We start from the raw sequence: 22,600 nt of genomic DNA, 5'->3' as shown, positions 1-22,600 counted from the left end.
TTTGAAAGCTTGAGGATTAGGGAGATAAAGACAAGGGAGATTCTTGACACGAAGTTTGATTTGTTTGACCACATTGGTATGAATATCGGACCAAGGTGGAGGATCCTTCTTGAGTCTATCATGAAGGGGTTTGATTATGGTACTGAGTTGAGGACAGAAGTCCGCAACATAATTGAGACAACCCAGGAATCTTTGTAGTTGGGTTTTGTCAATGATTTGATCAGGGAATTTATCCGTGAACTCGATGGCTCTATTGATAGGAATGATGGTTCCTTGGTGGATGTTGTGACCAAGAAATCTGATTTTGGTTTGGAACAAACTGACCTTTGTCTTGGATACAGCCAAGCCATTCCTTTTGATTACAGAGATGAACGTATTGAGATGTTTGAAATGTTGATCTAAAGTTTGGGAAAAGATTAGAACATCGTCAATGTAGACAATAGTGAATTTGGAATAAGGATTGAAGATTTCGTTCATAATCCTTTGGAATTCAGATGGGGCGTTCTTTAGCCCAAAAGGCATAACGTTCCACTCATACTGCCCAAAAGGAACAGTAAAAGCAGTTTTATACCTATCCTTCTCTTGCAATTGGATTTGCCAGAATCCAGATTTCATGTCGAATTTTGAAAAGACCTTAGCATCATGCAGTCTGGCTAAGAGATCTTTCTTGTTGGGGATAGGATATCTAATCCAACAAAGGGCTTGATTGAGAGGTTTGTAGTTAATAACCAGCCTAGGGGTTCCCCGTTCTATCTCAGCTTGTTTGTTGACATAGAAGGCTGCACAGGACCAAGGGCTCTTACTCCTGCGAATAAGTTTCTTTTCAAGGAGATCATTGATTTCCTTTTGGCAGAAATGAAGAAGTTCTTCATTCATTTGAATAGGCCTAGCCTTGGTTGGAATCTGTTTGTCTGAAAAATCTTTTTCATAAGGAAGTTCCACCATATGGCTCCTTCTTTCCCAAAAAGCGTTGGGTAGATCAGAACAGATGCTGGATTGAATATTTTCCAAAATATTCTCAATCCTTGATTTAACAGAAGGTTGTTGCAATTGATCCTCAATGGTTCTGTAAGAGATTTCTTCCCTGAGGAAGTTGATCTGCTTCTCCTTGTAGGATATGACGTTCAAAGTCTTATCTATGGGAGGTTCAGAGAATTTAAACAAGATAGGCTGTCCAAGATGCTGAACAGTGATGCCGTTTTCGTCAGTATTATAGGGGAAGAGCTTCTTAATGAAAGGGGTCCCTATAATGATTTTTTGACTCAAATTTCTGACTAACAGAAATGGAGTTTCGATTTCAAGACTACCATTTTTTATGATAGCTGAGGGGATTTTATACTTGATCTTTAGTCTAGATCCTTCAGCAGCGCTGAGCTTCTCAGTGGTTTTCTCAAAATATCTGGTGGGAATGAGTCCCTCCGAGATACAACTGGAATCTGCCCCTGTGTCAAAGAGGGCAGGGATTTCGAGAATAAAATCTCCTATGAGGATTTTGACATGGATGAAGAATTTCTGAATGGTGACCTGGTTAATATTCTCCAGAAAGTCTTCGCAATTGTTGTTAGGAGCAGGATTGGAATCAGGTACAGAAGAATCATCTTCCTCATAATTTCTAGTCAGTTTTTCTAAGATAAGCTGCTGACTATTTTGGATTTGTTTGAGACTTTTAACCTCAGTCTTGAGGGAATTGACTTCAGATTGAAGGTCTTGAATAGTGACGGGTTTGACCGTAGATTTCTCAAGACGCTTGAAAGTATCTCTAAGATTGAATTTATTGGTGGTTATAGGACTTTTGGGAGGCCTATCTTCAAGAGTAGACCTGAGGCGTTCCAAATAGATTTTCTTTTCCTCAGGATCAGGGATAGAATTAATGGCCCTGAAGAGAAGGTCTTGTTCATTGGTCAAAGTGTTGATGGACAAGGTATTGACGGAAGATGATGATTGAGAATCATCATTCTGAATTTGATTTAGGTCTTCAGAGACCTCAGAATCCGAAGGATTAGATTCTTCTTCATCAGAAGTTTGAATGAGGAGATTATTGATCTTGTCCTCGATCTCAGGTTCAAGATGAAGCTCAGAGATTCTCCTTTTGAGTCTGCAATACCTGCTAATATGGCCCGGCTTGCCGCAGTTGTAGCAGGTAACATCTTTTCCTTGAGAGGGTCTAGTCTCAGGAGGGTTCTTTGGAATTTGCGAAGATTGGGGTTTTGATCTAGGCTTGGGTTTCCTATGATCATTCCTGCTAGATCTCTTTCTCCATTGTTGTTTGGGAGGAGGATCTTGCTTTCTGGGTTTAGGTTTCTTGGGACAACCTTGAATTCCGAATTGTTCGCAGAAAGTACCCAAATCCCTGCGATTCTGAGACTTCTCCTTAGTGAGTTGCTGTTGGATTTTGTCATCCTGACAGATTTTGAGAGCAACTCTTTGAATGATAGCTATGAGCTGTCCATAACTAAGGGTGTGATATGGGATTTCTCCCCCCGGATTTTGGCTTCTAAGTTTCTCACGAACTTTGTCGCCAAAAGATTTAGGAAGACCGGCCAGGAATTTCTCTTTCCAGAAGGCTTGTTGGCTGTCTTCACGGGTGTAAACCCTGGTCAGGAAGGTATCCTTATACCATCTGAAATCACCCAAAGATTTGCACTTCAGATTGGACAAAAGATCACCAGATCTGTCCTTGATGAGGGAAGGATCTCCAACAAAATGTTGGGCTATGGTAAAGATTAAGGAGTTGACAGCATCAGAGATGAATTTGCCATCTTCCATGATAGGATTACCTTCTTCATCAGTCTTGACAGCGGTCAAGATCTGATCCTTCTCGTCTTGAGTGAGATAATTATCCCACCAACCTTTGAGCTGGCCACAGAAACCAGCAACCAAGACTTCAACGATAAGAGATTCAGGACAATTGTTGGCGGTAACATAGGCAGTGGCTACCATAGTCATATTTTGGAGGATTTTGGTGATGCCATACTCGTTTTCACCATCAATATTCCATTCATAGACATTGTTGGCACTGAAGCTTTTGAAGTTTGAAGATTCTTCTAAAAGAAGATCAGGAGCAGTAGCTCTAGGATAGTAGAGCTTGGTTTCTTTTCTCCACTGATTCTTAGAATTGTGAATGACAGTATTGACCGGAATACTCTTGATAGATTGAACGTCAGACTTCATAGATTGAATATCAGAATCAGACTCAACCTTACCATCTTCAATATTATTTAAAGAAGTAGAGGTATTACGAGTAGAAGTACGAGTTTTTGGAGGAGGAGGAGCAGTAATAGTGGGATTAGAAACTGCTTCCGGAGTAGGTTCCGGAGTCTCAGGAGGTTCCGGAGTCTCAGGAATAACTTGTTTGAGAAGCTGAAGTTGCTCTACCACCTTTTGGAGGAGCTCATTGTCAGATTCCTTTTTTGCTCGAAGAGTTTGAGCCGAGTGTCTGGAACGGCTACTGATTTGAAAAGGTTTGAAAAGAGGTTTTTCAAGTTGACATCCTTTAGGGATATCAAGATTAGAAGAGGAAGGTTCAATCTTGACCTTTTCTTTTCCTTTCCTGGAAGAGGAATCCTGCACTTGGGATTCTCCAAGAATTTGAAGATACTTATTGGTATAATTGGATTGTTCCATGAGGTCTTTGATGTCTTTACCAGTGACATCACCTTCTTCTTTCCTAGTCTTGAAGGGAGAAGCTAGGACAGGTGTAGATTGAGCTCCTTTAAGAAGGAAAGGAGTTTTAGGTGGCAGGTTAGAAAGGGTTTCTTTTCCATCCTTATGCTGCCATTTAACCATGTCAATTTGGAAGGGGTAAGATTTCCAATTCTTGTTGGCATAATCTTGAAACCATTCAAAAAAGAAGATGTTTTGCTGGGTTTTCTCAAGGAACCCATAGAATTTTTCTTGGATCTTCTTTCTCTTTTCACCCTGATACTTTGCAAAGAACCATTTTCTTTGCTGAGTCCATCGGTCAGAGTAGAAATCTGCCTTGATACTTCCTTTGTCGATGACGAATTCAGTAGTGATTGCTCCAATGAAATCAGAAGTTTCTCCAGGGGTTTCTAGAGAAGAATACGTTGGAGATAAGGTGGATTGATGATCTTCATCACCCTTGTCATAGGTAGTCTTGACAGGAGTGGTATTGACATATCCAGCTAAATGGATAGTAGATCCGTCATGAGAGAGGGAAGGTCGAGCACTAGACTCAGGCTGGTTCCTTCTAGTCATAGAAAAAGATCTTCTAGACATGGCGGATTGGAAATCATTTGAGGACGTCCTAATAGATCTAGGGATAGAGAAGGAATTTCTCCTATCAAAGATGAGATCTACTTGGCCAGATTGGTGTTGGATGATTTCACGAAACTCAGGAGTTTCAGCAGGTTGGGCTGGAGTAGCCTTTTCCAAAGACCATTTTTCTGGAAGGGTGATATCACTCCATTGGATGGTTTTGGGCACAATAACATTGGCCTTATCATAATCTGTGAGGAAGAGGGTAGTTTCTCCAGATTTCTCACAATTGGTTCGCAAGAAATAAGATTTGATAGAGTTCATTACCTTGTATTGAACCCTGTAGATCAAAGAGATTGGAATGGAATCTTCTTTCATATCAAGGCCGTGAAGCTTGATATTTAGGAAGAGGACATCAAGGATGTTTTTATCTTCCAGACTAACAGTTAGATCTGGGAAGCAATTGAAAAAGATTGGTCCATTACTCAGGCTGGTTTCAACCGTTCCTAAGAGGGAGTCATGGAATTGATTATGTCTAACATCCCTAAGACAAAGGAGTACAGCGATGTCAAGAGATTTCCTGGTTAGGGGTTTAAGACCAACTTGAACACTACCTATATGAAGATAGTTGAAGTTCTTGCTGATATGTTCTTTGATGCTTTTCTCGGAAAGCAGATGGATTTCTTCATCATCAGATCTGAGCTTGTAGGTTTGCTCAACGGTTTTGATAATGAAATCTGATCGTTTGAAAAAGGATCCGTTTGGTTTGTAGATCTCAGCATGAGAAATTTTTGGAATTTCCCAGTTGTCAAGATCTTGATTGATATCTTCAAAATGAATTTCTTCTTTGAAGACAGATTTGGATAATTGATTGGATTGATGAGGATGATCGATAGAAGAAGAAGAGGGTTGGGAAGATTTGAAAGAAAGCTTGGAGGAAAAAGAGCGAAGCATCATAAAAGACAAATCTTCCTCACCCGTAAGTATCATCGCCATCACCTGGTTCTATAGAAACAGATAAATAAATTAGAAATATAGGTTAGGTTCTGTGTTGTTCTTAATAGTTGAGCAGTATAGATCTGGATCAGACTAAAGCCACCACAAAAGAAAAGCTAAACAAGGACATTAAAAATATTCTGAACTTAACATATCATATCTGTAGTATGGCCAATATAGACTTACTGCCACACAGGGACTTACTGCCTTCAACGCCTCCGCTGCAGATATAAATATTGTCTTGAATAATTCCTTTTTTGCTATATATAAATACTCACGATATTTTATGAAATGTATAAATTTTTATTGATATATTTAGTAAAACTAATAAAATAAAAAAAATTATTTATTAAAATTATTTTTCATTAACTAAGTTTCTTTAAAATGATTTACCTTTATTTAGTACTCACTCCGTTCCTATATATAAGTCAATTTTACCTAATTCTCCTAGATTAAGAAAAATAGTTACAAGCAATAAATTTGTAAATAATTTATTCACTTTCCTAGATTACCCTTATTTAATTTCTTATAAATTTCTCTCTCCAAGCTATTATTTTAAAATCTCATTTCTCTTTCATATTAAATATGAGGATAGTTTTGGAAAAAAATAATTAATGCTCAATTGATATTGTAAATGGACTTATATTTAGGAACAAGGAAAACACTCAAAAGTGGTCTTATAATAAGGAACATAGGGAGTACATTAGTAAAGTTAGTTGCATGAATTATTGTTTATTCTATTTCTAAGTAAGCTTTTAATTATTACCAAATACTATAAGTATTGACACAATTAATATGTTAATTTACTATTTTATAATTCTTACCATTTCATTTATGTGTTAAACAAAATTATTTTGCTAAAAAAATATTAATATATGTTCGCGCAACGCGCGGGTTTACATCTAGTTATTTTATTAAGTTACAAAATAAATCAGTCTTTTCTTTTACTTTTATTTTTTTAGAAAGTATAAATCATACCTTTAAAAACAAAACTAAGGAGGAGACAAAGCAGATAATGGTGATTAGAAACATACAAAAGCTAATCACCCACATAGAAACACGGTCCCCAAAAAGAAAAGAGCTCTAAGGGCTATTAACGGACATAAATCCACACCCAACCAAAATCAAAGGAGCCCAGCACAGAAAACCAAACTAAGAGCTAAAACACCTAAAGACTAACGACCAAAAGAGCACGCAGGCTAAAAGACGACCAGTCAACCAACCCCAAATGAAAAAAGAAACAGCTCCGGTCCGAAACACCAAGCTATCAACCACCAACCCTAAGGAGGCCTCCGCGCACGGATTTGGGCCGCAATTTGGTTCACAACAACCTCATCAGGACAATCAAACTTTAAGCCCATGTTACCTGACTTTAGAATATTTCTCCACTCTTCATTCCTCAGTTCCTTATCTCAAATTTGTCATCTGCGCCATAGTTTCTTTGGTTCATTTCTCAAGTGTTGTGTTTCTGAGTTCTTGTTTGGTATGTTCCTGGGTAGGATGGTGACTTTATCTTGCTAAAAATAACCTTGACTTTGGCTGGTTTCAGGATAGGTTACCTCATGGAATGCAGTGAAGCTAAGAAAAAACGGACCAGTACAAATGATGTTCAATATGCTCTGGAGCAAGAGGTACAACACCATAACCTTTTTATCACAATAACTGCCATATGTAATTTGAAAGGGGGAAAATGAAGAAGTGGGGAGATCTTCCTTTTGAATTTTGATGGTAATATTTTTCTATAAATTTACATCACTCTGATAAACTATGATAGGATGCATGACTGGCTCAACAATATTCTATCACTCTTTCAGATCAAATACATATTTGCCTATTTACAACTAATAGTTATGTTAACATGAGTGTTACAAAACCCCACTGAGATATGTAATATGGAGGACGAAAAGGAAAAGCAGTTTTGAGGCTGGGATGGATAACTAGTTAAATAAAGTCTCATAAGCCTTACAAGAGCCCTTACATTTGAATGGAGTTGAGGTGGAGCTATTTCTAGGCAATCTAGAACAAATGATTCAAAGATACTAAGGTGCATCCTAAGTTTAAGTTTGGAAAAAACATAAGAATACATATAAAAACCCTCGGCACACTCAGAGCGGACCTGAGCAATTGCCTCAGGAACTATAAGGGTATATCTCTCATGTGAATATGTATGTGGAAAAGGAAGAAGACGAAGATGGAAGACAAATGACTAAATGTGAAAAATAGAAGATGAACAAGTATGAAACATATAGAAAAGTTGGGACATTTTTTAGACACCTTTATGATTAAATCATAACCGCAACATATGATTGTTTACTAATCATGACGTTTCAACTTTCAAGATTCAAAAAGCTTTAAAAAGAACATAGCGATGAGTGAAAATAAATGAATTTTATCTCGGCAAAAAATAAGTTCAAATCAAGCATTTAACAAGTGCTACAAACATGATTTTCATTACAGGATGTTTGTATTAAATTTCATAAAACATAAGCTTGAAAAATTTGGCATTCCATTGCATTACATATCAAGCTAGGGGCCCTTATTCCAATTGATCTAAAACGCAGTTGTGCCCAATATCGTTCAAGACAGTCCAAAGGATCCACAACCAAGCGGACTCCATATTGGTTAGTTGAGACTACCAAAAACAAGTTCTTCTAATCCAACTTATAAACGAGCAAGCAAAAAAAAAATGACAACCATACCAAAAAGCTCCAAACTTTCACTGTACTTTTGAGCTCGGTACTTTTGTTTATTTCAATTTTAATTTTATTTTAAAGTTTATTTTACACTTATTTGTTATCTTTACGGTTACTTGACTCTATAATATTTCTGCACTCTTTAGCATAATTACTTTTCCCCTTATCCCTATTCAAGTTTTTACTCAAGTACTTACTGTTGATCATAAGTTTAATATTCACTCTTAAACGTTCTCCGGAAAAGATATTTTTATCTAACAAACTTGGACAATTTCAATCACACATTTTTTTTTCGATACATCGGAAAACTAGACAAAGAAAACCAAACTAACTGAAGCCTACTAGATCACGCAGAAGCAAGGTCTGCACATCCGGGCAAGGAGTCTCTATTATCATCAAAGGTGTCGGTTGCGACAAGTGCTTCGCAAGGTAATCCGCTACCATATTATACTGGCGCGGGATGTACCTGACCACGACCTTCCAATTCTTCCCCAGCAAATCCACAATCTGCTGCACCTCCAGGACAAATCTAGCTGAATCCGAATTTTCAATTGCCCCAAGAGTTCCTTACAATCGCACTCACAGATAAGGTTGCGAGCTCCCATATTCCAAGCTAAATTCAAACCATCACGCAGAGCTACTGCTTCTGCTAAGAACGCATTGCCACCAAGAGAACAAGAGGAGAAGCCTCTCACCCAGTTTCCTTGATCATCGCGCAACACCCCCCAGCCCCCATAGCATCAACGCTGCTTTTATAGCTCCCATCCGTATTGAGTTTCAACATTACTAGAGGTGGGCATTCCCACCTAGAGGCTACCAAGCTCCCATCCTCTATTTCTGTGATGTTCTTCTTACAGTACTTAAACTCCCCAAAATCATGGTATATACGTCGTATCGTTTCCTAAATTGGCCAAGGGTTATCTTCAAACACCCGATTATTTCGCCACTTCCAAATGCCCCAAAGAGCAGCTAGAAATACTGTCCCGTGCACCCCCCCCCCCTCAACAAGGTTTCAATCCAGGCCCCTACATTTGCAGTGTTAAAACCCCTCCATGAACAAGCCCCAAGGGGGCACTCACGTAAACAATGAGTAATGTCCTCACTATGACTGGAGCACCCCCCACAAGCTGCATTTTCTTCAATATGACACCGCATCATGTGGCTATTAGTTGGCAAAGCTTCATGGATTTCCTACCAAATAAATAGGCGAATTTTTTATGGCACCCCAAGCTTCCAAATCCAATTGAAGTTGCGAACTCCAGCCTTGTCCTGTTGGCTTGCGTTTAACCATTTGTATGCCTCTTTGATTGTATATCTCCCTGTGTTGCTTGGTTCCCAAACCCAACTATCACTTTGGTTTTGAATCAGATGCGGTTTCACTCTCTGCAGCCTCATGAGCACCGGCGGAGGTAGAGGAGTGTAGACTTGGTTCAGATCCCATTGACCATGTCTCACTATGTTTCCCAATGTGAGTTGGGTATCAGCTATGTTCACAAAAGGGATTTGGTTGGCAACTTTCCCCAAACCACTCCAATCAGAGTACCAGAGAGATGTGGCACCATTCCCCAATCTGAAATTGAACCCCTCTCTCAGTTTATCACCATGGTGAGGCATTCTGGACCTGTTGTGCCTGCATCAGGGACGTACTGGCCAAATACTTGTCTTTCATCACTCGCACCCACAGTTTTTATGGTTTGTCAATTAGGGCCCACACGGCCTTGCAAAGAAGGGCTGTATTGGCGTGACCCATGTCTTTGATTCCAAGGCCGCCATACTCCTTTTCCTCAGTAACAGTATTCCAATTTACCAAATGCCATCCCCTACCAGCTTTATGTTTGGACCAAAGGAACCTTCTCATAGATTTATTAAGTTCCATGACAATCGATCTGGGAAGCCAAAATACTTGCATCATGTATGTTGGAATTGACGCCATAACTGATTTCACCAAACAAGTCCGGCCTGCAAGGTTAAGCATGCTACATTTCCAAGAGGAGAGTTTACGTTTGACATTGTCCAGGAGGAAGTTCATATCCCTCGTGTGCATGCTTCCACCCTTTAGAGGAAAACCAAGATAGCGCCCCAAGTCTCTCACGAACGGAATGGGAGCAATCCTCAAGATTTCATCTCTAATTTCTTGTCTGACCCCTTTTGAGGTTATGGCCTTGGACTTTTGTAAATTAATCCTCAAGCCCGAGCTCCTACAAAAACTTTGCAAGGTGTTAGCAACCAAATTTACCTGGGCAGGAGTAGCCTGACAGAAGAGGAGAACATCATCGGCAAAGAAAAGGTGGGAGATCGGGTGACCGCCTTGAGAAACCCTCACTGGCTTCCAAGCTCCAGAGTTTACCAAGTGCTGAATGCGGACGGGTAAACTCTCCATGACCAACACAAATAAATAAGGTGAAATTGGGTCCCCTTGCCGGAGCCCCTTACCAGGTTTGAAATGAGGAAGTCGTTTTCCATTCCACCACAAGGAAATCTCTGAAGAGCTAATGCAACACATAATTAAACCCACTATCCTTGATGAGAAGTTGAATAATTCAAGGGTTTCCCGAAGGAAACTCCAAGAAACGCTATCATATGCCTTCTCAAGATCAATTTTAAACGTCAAACTTCCCCGCCTAGATGTAGACTTGCTCATATAGTGAATTATTTCTTGAGCAACAAAAGTGTTATCCATGGTACCTCTTCCATGTAAGAAGCTGTTTTGCATTGGGCCTATGATCATGTCAAGAAAAGGCTTTATTCTGCTTACAAGCACCTTGGTAATTAGCTTGTATGTCACATTACACAAGCTAATGGGGCGGAATTCCCGAATTGTAGAAGGTTTATCTACTTTACCAATAAGAACCACCATGGTCTCCATCAAATTAGTGTTCACTTCCCCTGACTCAAAAGCCTGACTCACCAATTGCACAAAATCATCTCCCACCTGGTACCAGTATTTTTTGTAGAAGAAATGTTGGAAACCATCCGAGCCTGGCGTTGTGAAAGATTTTATCGACATCAAGGCCCTTCTAACCTCTTCTTTGTCAACCGATCTCTCCATGTGCTCACACGCTGCGGCAGATAATTGACGGAAGGCTTCGTGAGGGAACGAAGTAGCCGTCAAGCTAGGATCAGCAACAAAAAGGGTCGAGAAATAATTTTGCGCTTCATGCTCCAACAGACTAGGATCATCACACCAATCACCCGAGAGAAGTTTTAGACGATGGACTCTCTTTCTCTTCCCTCTAATTACTGCTTGAGTATGAAAATACGAGGTATTTCGGTCCCCAAGGCGGACCCTATTATCTCTAGCCTTTTGATACCAAAGCAATTCCTCCTGCTTCATCACATTCCTGTATTCATTTTGCAGTTGAGCTTCAAACTGCACTAAGTCATAAGAGATTTGGATACTTAGTTCACGCTGGACTCCCTTGAGCCGCGCCTCTACTCTCCTCTTCCTCCTATAAATGTTTCCAAAAACCTGCTCATTAAACTCAATCGACTCCTGGCGGACTCTCTGGAGTTTACTTAGAACATCTTCTTCATCATTACGCCAAGCATTTTCTACCAAATCCTTGTAAGCAGGGTGCTCCGCCCAAGCTGCCATAAACTTAAAAGGCCAGTTTGTGCTGGTTCGAAGGTCTGCCCCACAGTGAATAAGAAGCGGGCAATGGTCTGAGTGAACTCGACTCAAACAATCCACAAAGCGTCCGGGAAGGCAACTCTCCATTCTATATCACCAATTGCTCTGTCTAATTTTTTTGATAAAACTAACCTGTTATGGTGCTTCCTGAACCATGTATAATTACTATCCACAAGGCCCAGATCCACAAGTCGACAGTCCTCCATCATTTCAGCAAAACGAGCCGCTCTCGGGCCATAAAATTCCAACCCCCTCACGAACCTCAGAAGGGAGAAGAACTTCATTGAAGTCCCTAGTTAAGAGCCAAGGTAGAGCCATAGTTCTTCTTACTTCAGAAAGATGACTCCACAAAACCTCACGATGGGAAGGAATGGGGGAGGCATATATCGCTGTACAAGCCCAAGAATAATTATCCCGCCAAAGTTCAAAGGTTATTGCTTGGTTGTGTTGGTGGAGTAATCTCATGGACACAGTAGTTCTATCATTTTTCAACACCCATATTCCTCCTCTAAAACCAACAGCCTCTTCCAGATACGTGGGGGAAAAGCTCAGAGAATTCCAGTAGTGTCGAACCCTAGCAAATTTACAACGATGTTCAATAATAATACAAATATCTAGTTTCTTATGCTGCAACAGATCCTTCACATACAATTTACCATCTTCATGCATGACACCCCTAATGTTCCAGGACACTATACAAAAATCTTCAAAACTAATCATTCAAAACTGATAATGATCAAGGGATAGACTCCTTTGGCCTCCTATGAGGCAAGCCCAGGAGTTATGCGTCATTAATTTGGACTCCTACATGCCTGCTTGAGCCTGGCTTGTCGCTGTTACTGTTGGAGGGGTGGCTTTTAAATCTTGCCATATAGTCCTCCACTTCTGCATCAGTCCCATTCTTTCCCCCAAAAACAATATGGGATGTGTTCGCGGGGCCCATTTTAATTTCCTTTCTTCTCATATCAAGAACTGATTTCTCCCAATCCTCTCCACATGCTCTTCTTCTTTTTGTGTCCACCATTGGATTTGGCTCAGGCCCACCACCCACACCAAATTTCAATCCTTCCACACTTTTTGGCTGGAAGCTAGGGGGCGCTGACTTCATCTCCTTGGTTTTCCACGCCACATGATTAGCCTTTGATTTATTTCGGCCATGATTAACATTAATGTCTTTTCCTAGGGAATCTTTGACCCCCCCTTTTTAAGGCAACTGTATCAGCTGTTTCTTTTTCTTTTTTGATTCCACCACCCAATCCCCAAAGATTTCTTCCGGTTGTTGCACATTCAAAACCTTTTGTGATGGCCCACTCTCCTTAGTATTCAAAACTTCCATGCAATCATCATTAATATTTTCCCCATTCTCCGGAGTCGTCATAATTGTGTAATTTACTGTTTCAATATCCTTCCTGGGCGCCGCTGTCGCTTTGTCCCCGCCGTCAGCGCCGCCTTGCGGTGGATTTTCAGGGACCCCATTTTCTGGTTTCTCCTTCTCCTTCTCCTTCTGGCTTTCTTGGTCTTTCTCTGGCTCCGCCGCCGGAGGTGGAGTGGTGCACTCCCTGCTTCTATGCCCGTAGCATCCACATTTTGTGCAAATAATGTGGAGGCCCTCATACTCTATGTTGTACCAGAAATCTTCAATCATAATCTTACCATAGACTGGTTTTGTGAGATCCAGTTCAACGCAGATTCTTGCGAAACGTCCTCTGTCTCCTCTCAGAGTATTGATGTCTACCCGGATTGGTTTTCCAATTACTTGTGCCACATACATTAGGAAGCTTTCATCATAGAAGACTACATTTAAACCCGGGATCCGGATCCATGCTAGTGTCTTCTTCACCCTTGCAGCAGGTGAAATAAACTCAGGACTCCATGTGGCCACCGCTAGGTAATGATCAAAAATCATCCACGAACCACCCCCAATAACTTTGTTTCTGTCTTCCACCATATCAAACTTAACCATGAAGAATCTGTTTCCCACGTCCAATAGTTCAAAGTCTCCTGACAATCTCCAGGTCGTTGCCAGCTTAGCCTTCATCACTCGAAAACCTAGCTTTTTGCCTAGTAGGCACACTACCAGAGCCTCCTTCCAAGGCACACACATGTCTTCAATAACAGACTTCTCCACCACTATTCTAGGTTGCCGCTTGTTGACATCCACAAATTCCACCCTCATCTTTCCCTGCTTAAAGAGATCCACTCGTTCCTTCGGGCCTTCTGCCCTAGTCCCACCCATGAGTTTGTCTCTGAAGGATAACCGTTGTGGTTTCCCATCCCCATCAGGGGGCTTCGCCATGCTAGGCATGTCGCCGCCGCCGTCAGGGGGAATGGAGGCTTGGGTCTCCATCTCGCAGTCCATCTATTCCTCTTTCAATCACACATTGAATCAAATACATAGTTGACTAATTTTTTAATGGAAAAATAAATATGGTGTATCTTTCTGATGTACCAAAAAAAATATTCCTCATAGCATAACATATCTGTACAAAACCAAATCAATAATCTTCATTTTTTTTCAAAAATCTAAGAAATAGACCTACATTTTTTATATTCAACTTAGAACTTAAATCAAATACTTATGAGCAAAAACATAACTTAAAGTGTAAAACAGGATGTTGAATCTAGTCTCCATTAGAGATGATGTATGAGATGAGATTTATAATTTAATCAACAAGAATCTTTTCATTTGGTTCTATTTCTGTTTTTTAATTATGATGGTTTATTTATTTGAGAGGTGTTTTTTTGTTTTACAAATTCTAGTATGAGTTTAAGTGAGTGCATCTTGTTCTTCAAAATAAAAGGGATAATATTCCCATTCAAAAATTATAAAATCAACAACTTATTATACAAGAAATATATAAGTGATACAATAACTTTTATTTAAGACATTATTTATGTTTAATATATGAGGGCCAAGCCAAACAATAAACTAACAAAGCTCTGTTTCGCGGGAATGATACTCTTGTGATATAATAATACAAAGGCGGTGGCTAGTGTGGACCTCGTACACCATGGTCTCTAGTGGTCCATATGTGGTCCATGGATGGACCGCAAAATGTAAATTTTGGATGAAATTTTTGTGACATAAGCTATATTGATAAAAAAAAAAGTGAACGGTTCAGATTAAAAATCAATAAAAAACTTAAATATCAATAAAAATATTGAATAATAATCCCAAAAATAAAATTTCAAAAATACTCTTCTACATTCTATTTCCACCTTTCCCTTCTGCCTTCTCCCTCTATACTCTATGTTTCTCTTCTCCAAATGTGTCTCTCGAAATCATTCATCCCTCATCTCTTTTTTTTTAGAAAGAAGAAAAAAAATCCTTTTCCAATAGGGAAAACAGTACAACATTGGCATATGAAATAGTAATTTCCAATCCACTTAAACCCCACATCTGGTGGTCGAGCATCATAAAATAACTAGAACTCAAAGAGTAGTAATTATAAATCCATGTCCTTCAAATACAAGGTTTTCATAATATCAACAAATGACACATGCTGCCATCTAAGAAAAGATTGCAGCTACTAACAAACCCACCAAATAAATGAAAGTTCACTCTCTTAACCCGTTATTGACCGATTAATAATGTATACAAGAGACATCCAAAAAAATTGAAGATTTGGGGTAGACTTTGGAAGCACAAGTTCGAAGTAGACACAAGAACAGGGGAGAAACCACGCCATACAAGGTTATCGTTTAGCTCCGTCGAGGTGTTTTTCTACTCCAACGAAATCCCAAGCTCTTTTTACCTTTTTCAGAGGTGAAATGAGCGATAGAGAGATTCAGAAGGCTTCAATTGTAACTACAACCTCTTACTCTCTCCCAGGATCTCTCACTGTTGGTTGGGTACGACATTAGAAGCAAAGTGCGAACCCACACTTTTACTATGGGTTGTTCTGGCTTAGGGGTTTAATTCTTTCCACCATCATTTTCTTCAACCCTGATGTGGATCTCAAATTATAAAAGCAAACACATTCACAGACCAAAAGAAATGATGAAAGAAGGAAGAAAAACGATGCACGAAGGAGACAAACGATAAGAATAGAAACGACGTGGTGAGAGATATGTGGTGCAGCGGTAAATGATCTACGACGCAGTGGTGAGCGGTCTGTGTTTAGGGTCTAAAATCTATGTTTTTTCATGGATTTGGCGGTTGAAATCTTTGTTTTTTTTGTGGGTTAAGGTCGAGAATCTATTTGTTTTGGATTTGAAGCTGAAATTTGTGTTTTTTATTTTTCTAAGTTTGGTGTTGTGAATCTATGTTTTTATCGGTCTGAGTTTTTGAAATTTAATCTTTTGAATTTAAGCTTCTTCATTTAATCAATTCACCTTTGGTGTTGATGTTTCGTTTCATCGTCTTCCTATGTTGTTGCGTTAAATGTTGATTTTTCTTTGTCATCATCTTCCTATGGTGTGTTGTGATGCAAATTAACGAACTTGTGTTTTATCATCTTTCTAGGTTTAAGCTTTTTTCTGAATTTTTCTTTCTTCTTTTTTTCTGGTCTTTCATTGCTTTTTCGAATGTCGTCGATATGATATCTCAATATTCATTGGAATAACAAAAAATGAATACTCTTTCTACTTGACACGCCAGCAAATATAATCTCTTTTGCTACTCCTCTTGAATTGAGAAATGGTTTGAGGAAAATGAATTTCTATTTGTGTGAAAAATCCCTTTGCCCTGTTTTTTAATGGGTGATGGTGGTGGGGGCAGCTCCGCCGCGAGGGCTAGAAATCGAAAGAAAGATGATATGAGATTGAGAGTTAAGGTTAAAGAAATAAATACTTTTCGTAAATTGAAATTACTTATTTTGAATTTTTAAATTTGAACGTGGTGGTCCACTGACCACTCATAAACCACTATTTTAGCTAGTTCATGCTAGATTGTGCTAAAAAAAATTCCTATTACGAAAAGGGCAGAAAGGTAGCTCACTTGGCAAGCTAAGGGGAATGAATGAATTTGTAGAGTGAAGAACCAAAGTAACAATTAACAACTAACATTAACCTAAAAAAAAACGAGAAGGGGGCTAATGGAAAACATGACTAGGGATGGCAATGGGTAGGCTATGGATAGGGTACTATTGTTCAGACGAAATTGTGTTTGGATTAGGTGAAGTTTTGACTTAGACGGATATAATCTTATCATTTTTATGTCACACTCGTTGCTCAGCTCAAGACAATGATGACACTTACACCTAATTTTAGGGTGATACTTTTTAGGCTTAATTGCACTTTTCGTCCCTTATGTTAGGTCTTTGTGCAATTTGAATCCCCTTTGTTTAAAAGGAGCAATTTTAGTCCTCCAAAAATCAATTTGTGCACATTGAGTCCAGCTGTTAGTCTTCCGTCAAATTCTTAACGGCGTTATCCTATGTGGCTTTAATTTTTGATGTGGGCCTGACTCTTTTGCCCTTGGGATGCCACTTCACTATATAAAAATAAAAAATTATTAAGTAAATAAAAAATTAATTCAGTACATAAAACAAAACCTTAATCCTCTACAATTCAACATCTTCACGGCAGTTTCAAAAAAAAAAAACATCTCCACCCTCTTCACAACCTTCATCATCTCATCTTCACCATTTTCACCTTCACATCAACATCTTCACCCTCCTCAGATCAACATCTTCACCACCTTCATCATCACACACCTATATCTAAGCCACCACTTAATCTTTCCCTTCCTCTCACACCCATGGCTAAACCCACTAGAGGAAGCTTCCATCACCCACCAGAAATCGACGTTGGAGATCGATCTGAAGACCGCACCGTCGTTGGAGAACCACCGTGAAACCATGGATGCGGCCACGACCCAGAACCACGGGAATCCACCACTGAGGCTTGCATCAGAAACTGAACCATCCCTTCCACGACATCTTGACTGGCCGCATCTCCCCTTCCAAAGATCGCTGATGTCGTCCCTCTCTTCCATTCTTACATCCTCTAAGGATTCCTGTCAAAATCTTAGGACCCAAACCCAAATTCTAGGGTTTTGTGGGCAGAATTTTAGGTTTTTATACTCCCTTTTTTTCCTTTTCTGAACCTGGGTCCATCACAACTTGTGCTCTTCTTCTGTGTTTTTTAGGATTGAGTTCTGAAATTAGGGTTTTGAGGAATGTTGTGTTCCTGTGTTTGATTTCTGGGTTTTGAGGAGTGTCGTGTTGGGTACTGCGTGTGATTTCTTGGTTTTCAGAGTGTTGTTGTTTTTCGTTCCTTCCCAAATTGTGCAGATCTGTGGCGGAGCTACTATTTATTCTGACTGATCTTCTCAAAATCTCTTGTGCTGTTCAGATTGAAGAAAATCGTTATTGGAACTGAGAATGAGTTGAAATTTGTGTGATTTCTGGGTTGATTTTTGCTGTTGGAACCCATAAGTTCTTGATTTAAACTCAGGTGTTCTTATTTTAAACAGACATATGGATTGAAGACGAAGAAGGTGAGAAAGAAGGATGAGAATTAAAGAAGAAGACGCTAACATGGTAAAAACAAATTAAAAGAAAAAGAAAAATCAATGCTTATATGGCAATAATATTAATAGAATATAAATGAATATGCCAGCTCAGCAATTTCGGTTAGCAATTGGATGGCAAACTCAATTTGCACAAATTGATTTTTGGAGGACTAAAATTGCTCTTTTTAAACAAAGAGGATTCAAATTGCACAAAGTCCTAACATCAGGGACGAAAAGTGCAATTAAGCCTACTTTTTACAATGCACGATATTTGATAATTTTCACTTTATGCCATACTCGTAGCTTGAGACAATGATGACTACTTCACCTAATGTTAGGATGAGGCTTGCTTGAAATTGGATGAGTGATGACAAAAGACTAGAACCATTTGACCAAAAAAAAAAGACTAGGACCACGACAAAAATTATAACAGTAGCGACACTTGTGAAGTGTTACAGTTTGGTTCGTTTTGAAAACAGAAGGTTGTGCCCTGCCTCGATAAGAGGGGACGCGTGGATTGAGACATAAAGAAGGTCGTGGAAGTGCGTCGATTAAGACAGATTTAAGACCGCGTGAACGCGCGTGTAAACATTAATCCCACACACGATTTAGGTGCCTACAAGCAATGTAGTCGATACGAGAAAAAAAAAAGTACGGAGGTCAAATTAAATAATAAATTAACGCAAATATATAGGCTAGGCTCGGCACACCATGCGTATAACATGAGAGCACAAGAACGAAAGTTACATTTATCATATGACAACATGAGTGAACAAGAACTACAATAAGACAGATGAAAATAATGCTTAAACGGTCAATGATTTACACAGTAGGCAAAACCCAAATTACATTTAACCATTTAATGCTGCAAGAACATCACTGAACGAGTTGTTTGAGTCAAGTCAACAGGCCGAAAGGTACGGGAATAAGATATGAACCTGGCATCCGACCCCCTTGTGTTTTCGCCAAGAACTTTAAATTTCCAAGGGTAAGCTCTGTTGACATTGTAACTATAGACTATGGCCCTCGTCGCAAATATCAAATAGTCACCATGAAAAATACAGAAACCTCTAATTAGATCATCATTTTCTTGCTTTTTAAAAATAGATTGTCTTCATCTTCTACTTCGAGTGCGTTGGTTATCCTCATATCTCCTACGTTAATGCGATGAATAATGTCCCAAGAGTCGGGCGCACCATCTTCAGAAGTCCATAAAGTAAAGGTCAATCTGATATATCGAACTAGACACAGAGACTCGGTTGATGTCAATCGGCTACCCCATTTGAAGACCCTGTATGCACCATGAAAAGGATCATGAACAGCCTCAACAGGAAGAGGTAGAATCTTACAATTTTTTTCCACGCGGGAGTATTGCACTATGTACGACAGTGGAGACTGCGACCAAACCTGTCCCTCGCCGTAATCGAAATTATCAGACATCATGTACAAACTATCATTAACAACTACCCCGTGGTCAAGACCCATCTGCCTAGCCCCGAAGGAAATGTTATTTTCCATATCTTGCCAGCTTTTTTCAATAAGGTTATATTCCTTCATCGCATATGGTGGACCCCATCGATCTTCAACTCCGGCAATGCATATCAATTTGTAATCGTTTCCATGTGTGTCAGATGGAACAATGACGATATGCATTTCAAGTTCATCAGGATTGTTGTACTCTTCCATGGGAGATCTTAGGAGAGCCCATGAACCGGTGACGGGGTTGCATAAGCACGGTGTTGGTGGTTTTACGTCCACTATCTCAAATTCAACCACTACCAACCCGTTCCAGGAAGCGAGGATACTCCAATGGCTGCTAAATAAGTCCATGAATTGAATTGGTAATCTTGGTGAAGGACCATTATCGAATAAATAATAGAGGTCCGTCCCCATAGGTGCTGGAATGTCAAGGAAAACAAAAATGTGCATGTCGCCTTGTTGAAGCATGTTGTGAGCTTGTTGACGGTAAAAATTAGGCTCCCTTGCAAAACCTACTTCTGAAGATACACTCTTAAACTTACACAGAAGCTATGCGGGTGCACGGGATAACACCTGATACAGTTGATCTAGACCCAAATCCATGCTTGAGACACAATTGTTGTCTGTCTTCCTCTTATCTCTTGTTGTGTCTCAAGCATGGAGTTGAGTCTAGATCAACTGTATCAGGTGTTATCTCGTGCACCCGCATACCTTTTGTGTAAGTTTAAGAGTGTATTATCAGAAGTAGATTTTGCGAGGGAGCCTAATTTTTGCCATCAATAAGCCCGCAACATGCTTCAATAGGGCGACATGCACATTTTTGCTTTCCTTGACATTCCAGCACCTATGGGGACGAACCTCTATCATTTATTCGATAATGGTCCTTCACCAAGATTACCAATTCAATTCATGGACTTATTTAGCAGCCATTGGAGAATCCTCGCTTCCTGGAACGGGTTGGTAGTGGTTGAATTTGAGATAGTGGACGTAAAGCCACCAACATCGTGCTTATGCAACCCCGTCACCGGTTCATGGGCTCTCCTAAGATCTCCCATGGAAGAGTACAACAATCCTCATGAACTTGAAATGCATATCGTCATTGTTCCATCTGACACACATGGAAACGATTACAAATTGATATGCATTGCGAGAGTTGAAGATCGATGGGATCCACCATATGTCATGAAGGAATATAACCCTGTTGGAAAAAGCTGGCAAGTTATGGAAAATAACATTTCCTTCGGGGCTAGGCAGATGGATCTTGACCACGAGGCAGTTGTCAATGATAGTTTGTACATGATGTCTGATAATTTTGATTACGGCGAGGGACAGGTTTGGCCACAATCTCCACTGCCGTACATAGTGCAATACTCCCGCGTGGGAAAAAATTGTAAGTTTCTATCTCTCCTTGTTAAGGTTGTTCATGATCCTTTTCATGGTGCATATGGGGTCTTCAAATGGGGTAGCCGATGGACGTCAACAGAGTCTATGTGTCTAGTTCGATATATCGGATTGACCTTTACTTCATGGACTTCTGAAGATGGTGTGCCCGGCTCCTGAGACCTTATTCATCGCATTAATGTAGGAGATATGAGGATAACCAACACACTCGAAGAAGAAGAAGAAGATGATGACAATCGTTTTTTAAAAAAGCAAGAAAATGACGATCCAATCAGAGGTTTTTGTATTGTTAATGGTGACTGTTTGATATTTGCAACGAGGGCCATAGTCGATGGTTACAATGTCAACATAGCTTACCCTGAGAATTTAAAGTTCTTGGCGAAAACACAAGGGGGTCGGATGCCAGGTTCATCTCTTATTCTCGTACTTTTCGGCCTGTTGACTTGACTCAAACAACCTCGTTTAGTGATGTTCTTGCAGCATTAAAAGGTTAAATGTAATTTGGGTTTTGCCTACTGTGTAAATCATTGACCGTGTAAGCATTATTGTCGTATGTCTTATTGTAGTTCTTGTTCACTCACGTTGTACGTTTTACCCACTGTGCATATGATAAATGTAACTTTTGTTCTTGTGCTCTAATGTTGTACGCATGGTGTGCCTAGCCTAGCCTATATATTTGCGTTAAATCGTCTACATTGCTTGTGGACACCTAAATCGTCTGTGAGATTAATGTTTACACGCGCGTTCACACGTTCTTAAATGTGTCTTAATCGACGCACTTCCATGGCCTTCTATGTGCCTCAATCCACACGTCCACTCTTATCGAGGCAGGGCACGACCTTCTGTTTCCAAACCGTAACACTTCACAAGTGCCGCTACTGTTATAATTTTTTTGGGTCAAATAGTTCTAGTCTTTTGTCATCACTCATCACACTCATCCAATTTCAAGTAAGCCTCATCCTAACATTAGGTGAAGTAGTCATCATTGTCTCGAGCTACGTGTATGACATAAAGTATAAATTGTGAAATACCGTGCATCGTAAAAAGTATCACCCTAAAATTAGGTGTAAGTGTCATCTGTAACACCCCGATTTCGGTGGTGCCACTTTAGTGACTTTAAATCAATAGTGCGGAAAATGCGTAAATATTTTTTTTTTTTTCGTTTTCTTTTCAAATATAAGACTTAACATAATGAAGACTCAACCCAAAGATAATAAACATAAAGTGATTGGAGATAGTGCCCGCAGGCGAATAAGTTCATCCCATGGTCAGAGCCATGAGTTTTATGAATACAGTTTTCAAGAAGATAAGTCAGCCCCAAATGGGAAATGACAATCAGAGTTGTGAAAACAATCCCCCCATATAATACACTCCTAACATCGACCCTCATCCGATCATGCATGAAGTCCGGGTCCACGTCGAAGGCTCAGTAGCAGTCATTGTGCTCAGGATCCTCCCCGAACGACGAACCATCTTGAATCAGTCCGCCATAGACATCTGACAAAGGGCGTTTGTCCGCCAAAGCACACACAGAAGACGCGAGGGTCAACTCCAAAGAATTATGTAAATAATACCACCAATAGATATAGATAAGAGAATAGCCACTTAGGCTTATAGCTAGGGATAACATCCTAGGGTTGTATATTTCACAATGAATATAAACGCAGTAATAACAGATAGCATGCATCAAATAGGATTAACAATTATCAATCACACTCAACAACT

At 39.7% G+C, this 22,600-nt stretch overlaps 3 protein-coding genes across 3 annotated transcripts; 1 reads left to right on the top strand and 2 right to left on the bottom strand.

The window, feature by feature from the left end:
- Positions 1-12,742: 12,742 nt before the first annotated feature.
- LOC130725081 (uncharacterized) lies at positions 12,743-13,897 on the bottom strand. Its single transcript, XM_057576337.1, has one exon. The coding sequence runs from the start codon at positions 13,895-13,897 to the stop codon at positions 12,743-12,745; it is 1,155 nt and encodes a 384-aa protein (XP_057432320.1).
- Positions 13,898-19,069: 5,172 nt separating this feature from the next.
- Positions 19,070-19,924, bottom strand: LOC130725080 (uncharacterized). The gene has a single exon (XM_057576336.1). The coding sequence runs from the start codon at positions 19,922-19,924 to the stop codon at positions 19,070-19,072; it is 855 nt and encodes a 284-aa protein (XP_057432319.1).
- A 360-nt stretch (positions 19,925-20,284) lies between these two features.
- On the top strand, positions 20,285-21,034 carry LOC130725079 (uncharacterized). The gene has a single exon (XM_057576335.1). The coding sequence runs from the start codon at positions 20,285-20,287 to the stop codon at positions 21,032-21,034; it is 750 nt and encodes a 249-aa protein (XP_057432318.1).
- The last annotated feature ends 1,566 nt before the right edge of the window (positions 21,035-22,600 follow it).

The sequence above is a fragment of the Lotus japonicus genome, chromosome 6 (assembly GCF_012489685.1).
Source record: "Lotus japonicus ecotype B-129 chromosome 6, LjGifu_v1.2".
NCBI classification, from domain to species: domain Eukaryota; kingdom Viridiplantae; phylum Streptophyta; class Magnoliopsida; order Fabales; family Fabaceae; genus Lotus; species Lotus japonicus.
This window is presented reverse-complemented; position numbering and strand designations above follow the sequence as displayed.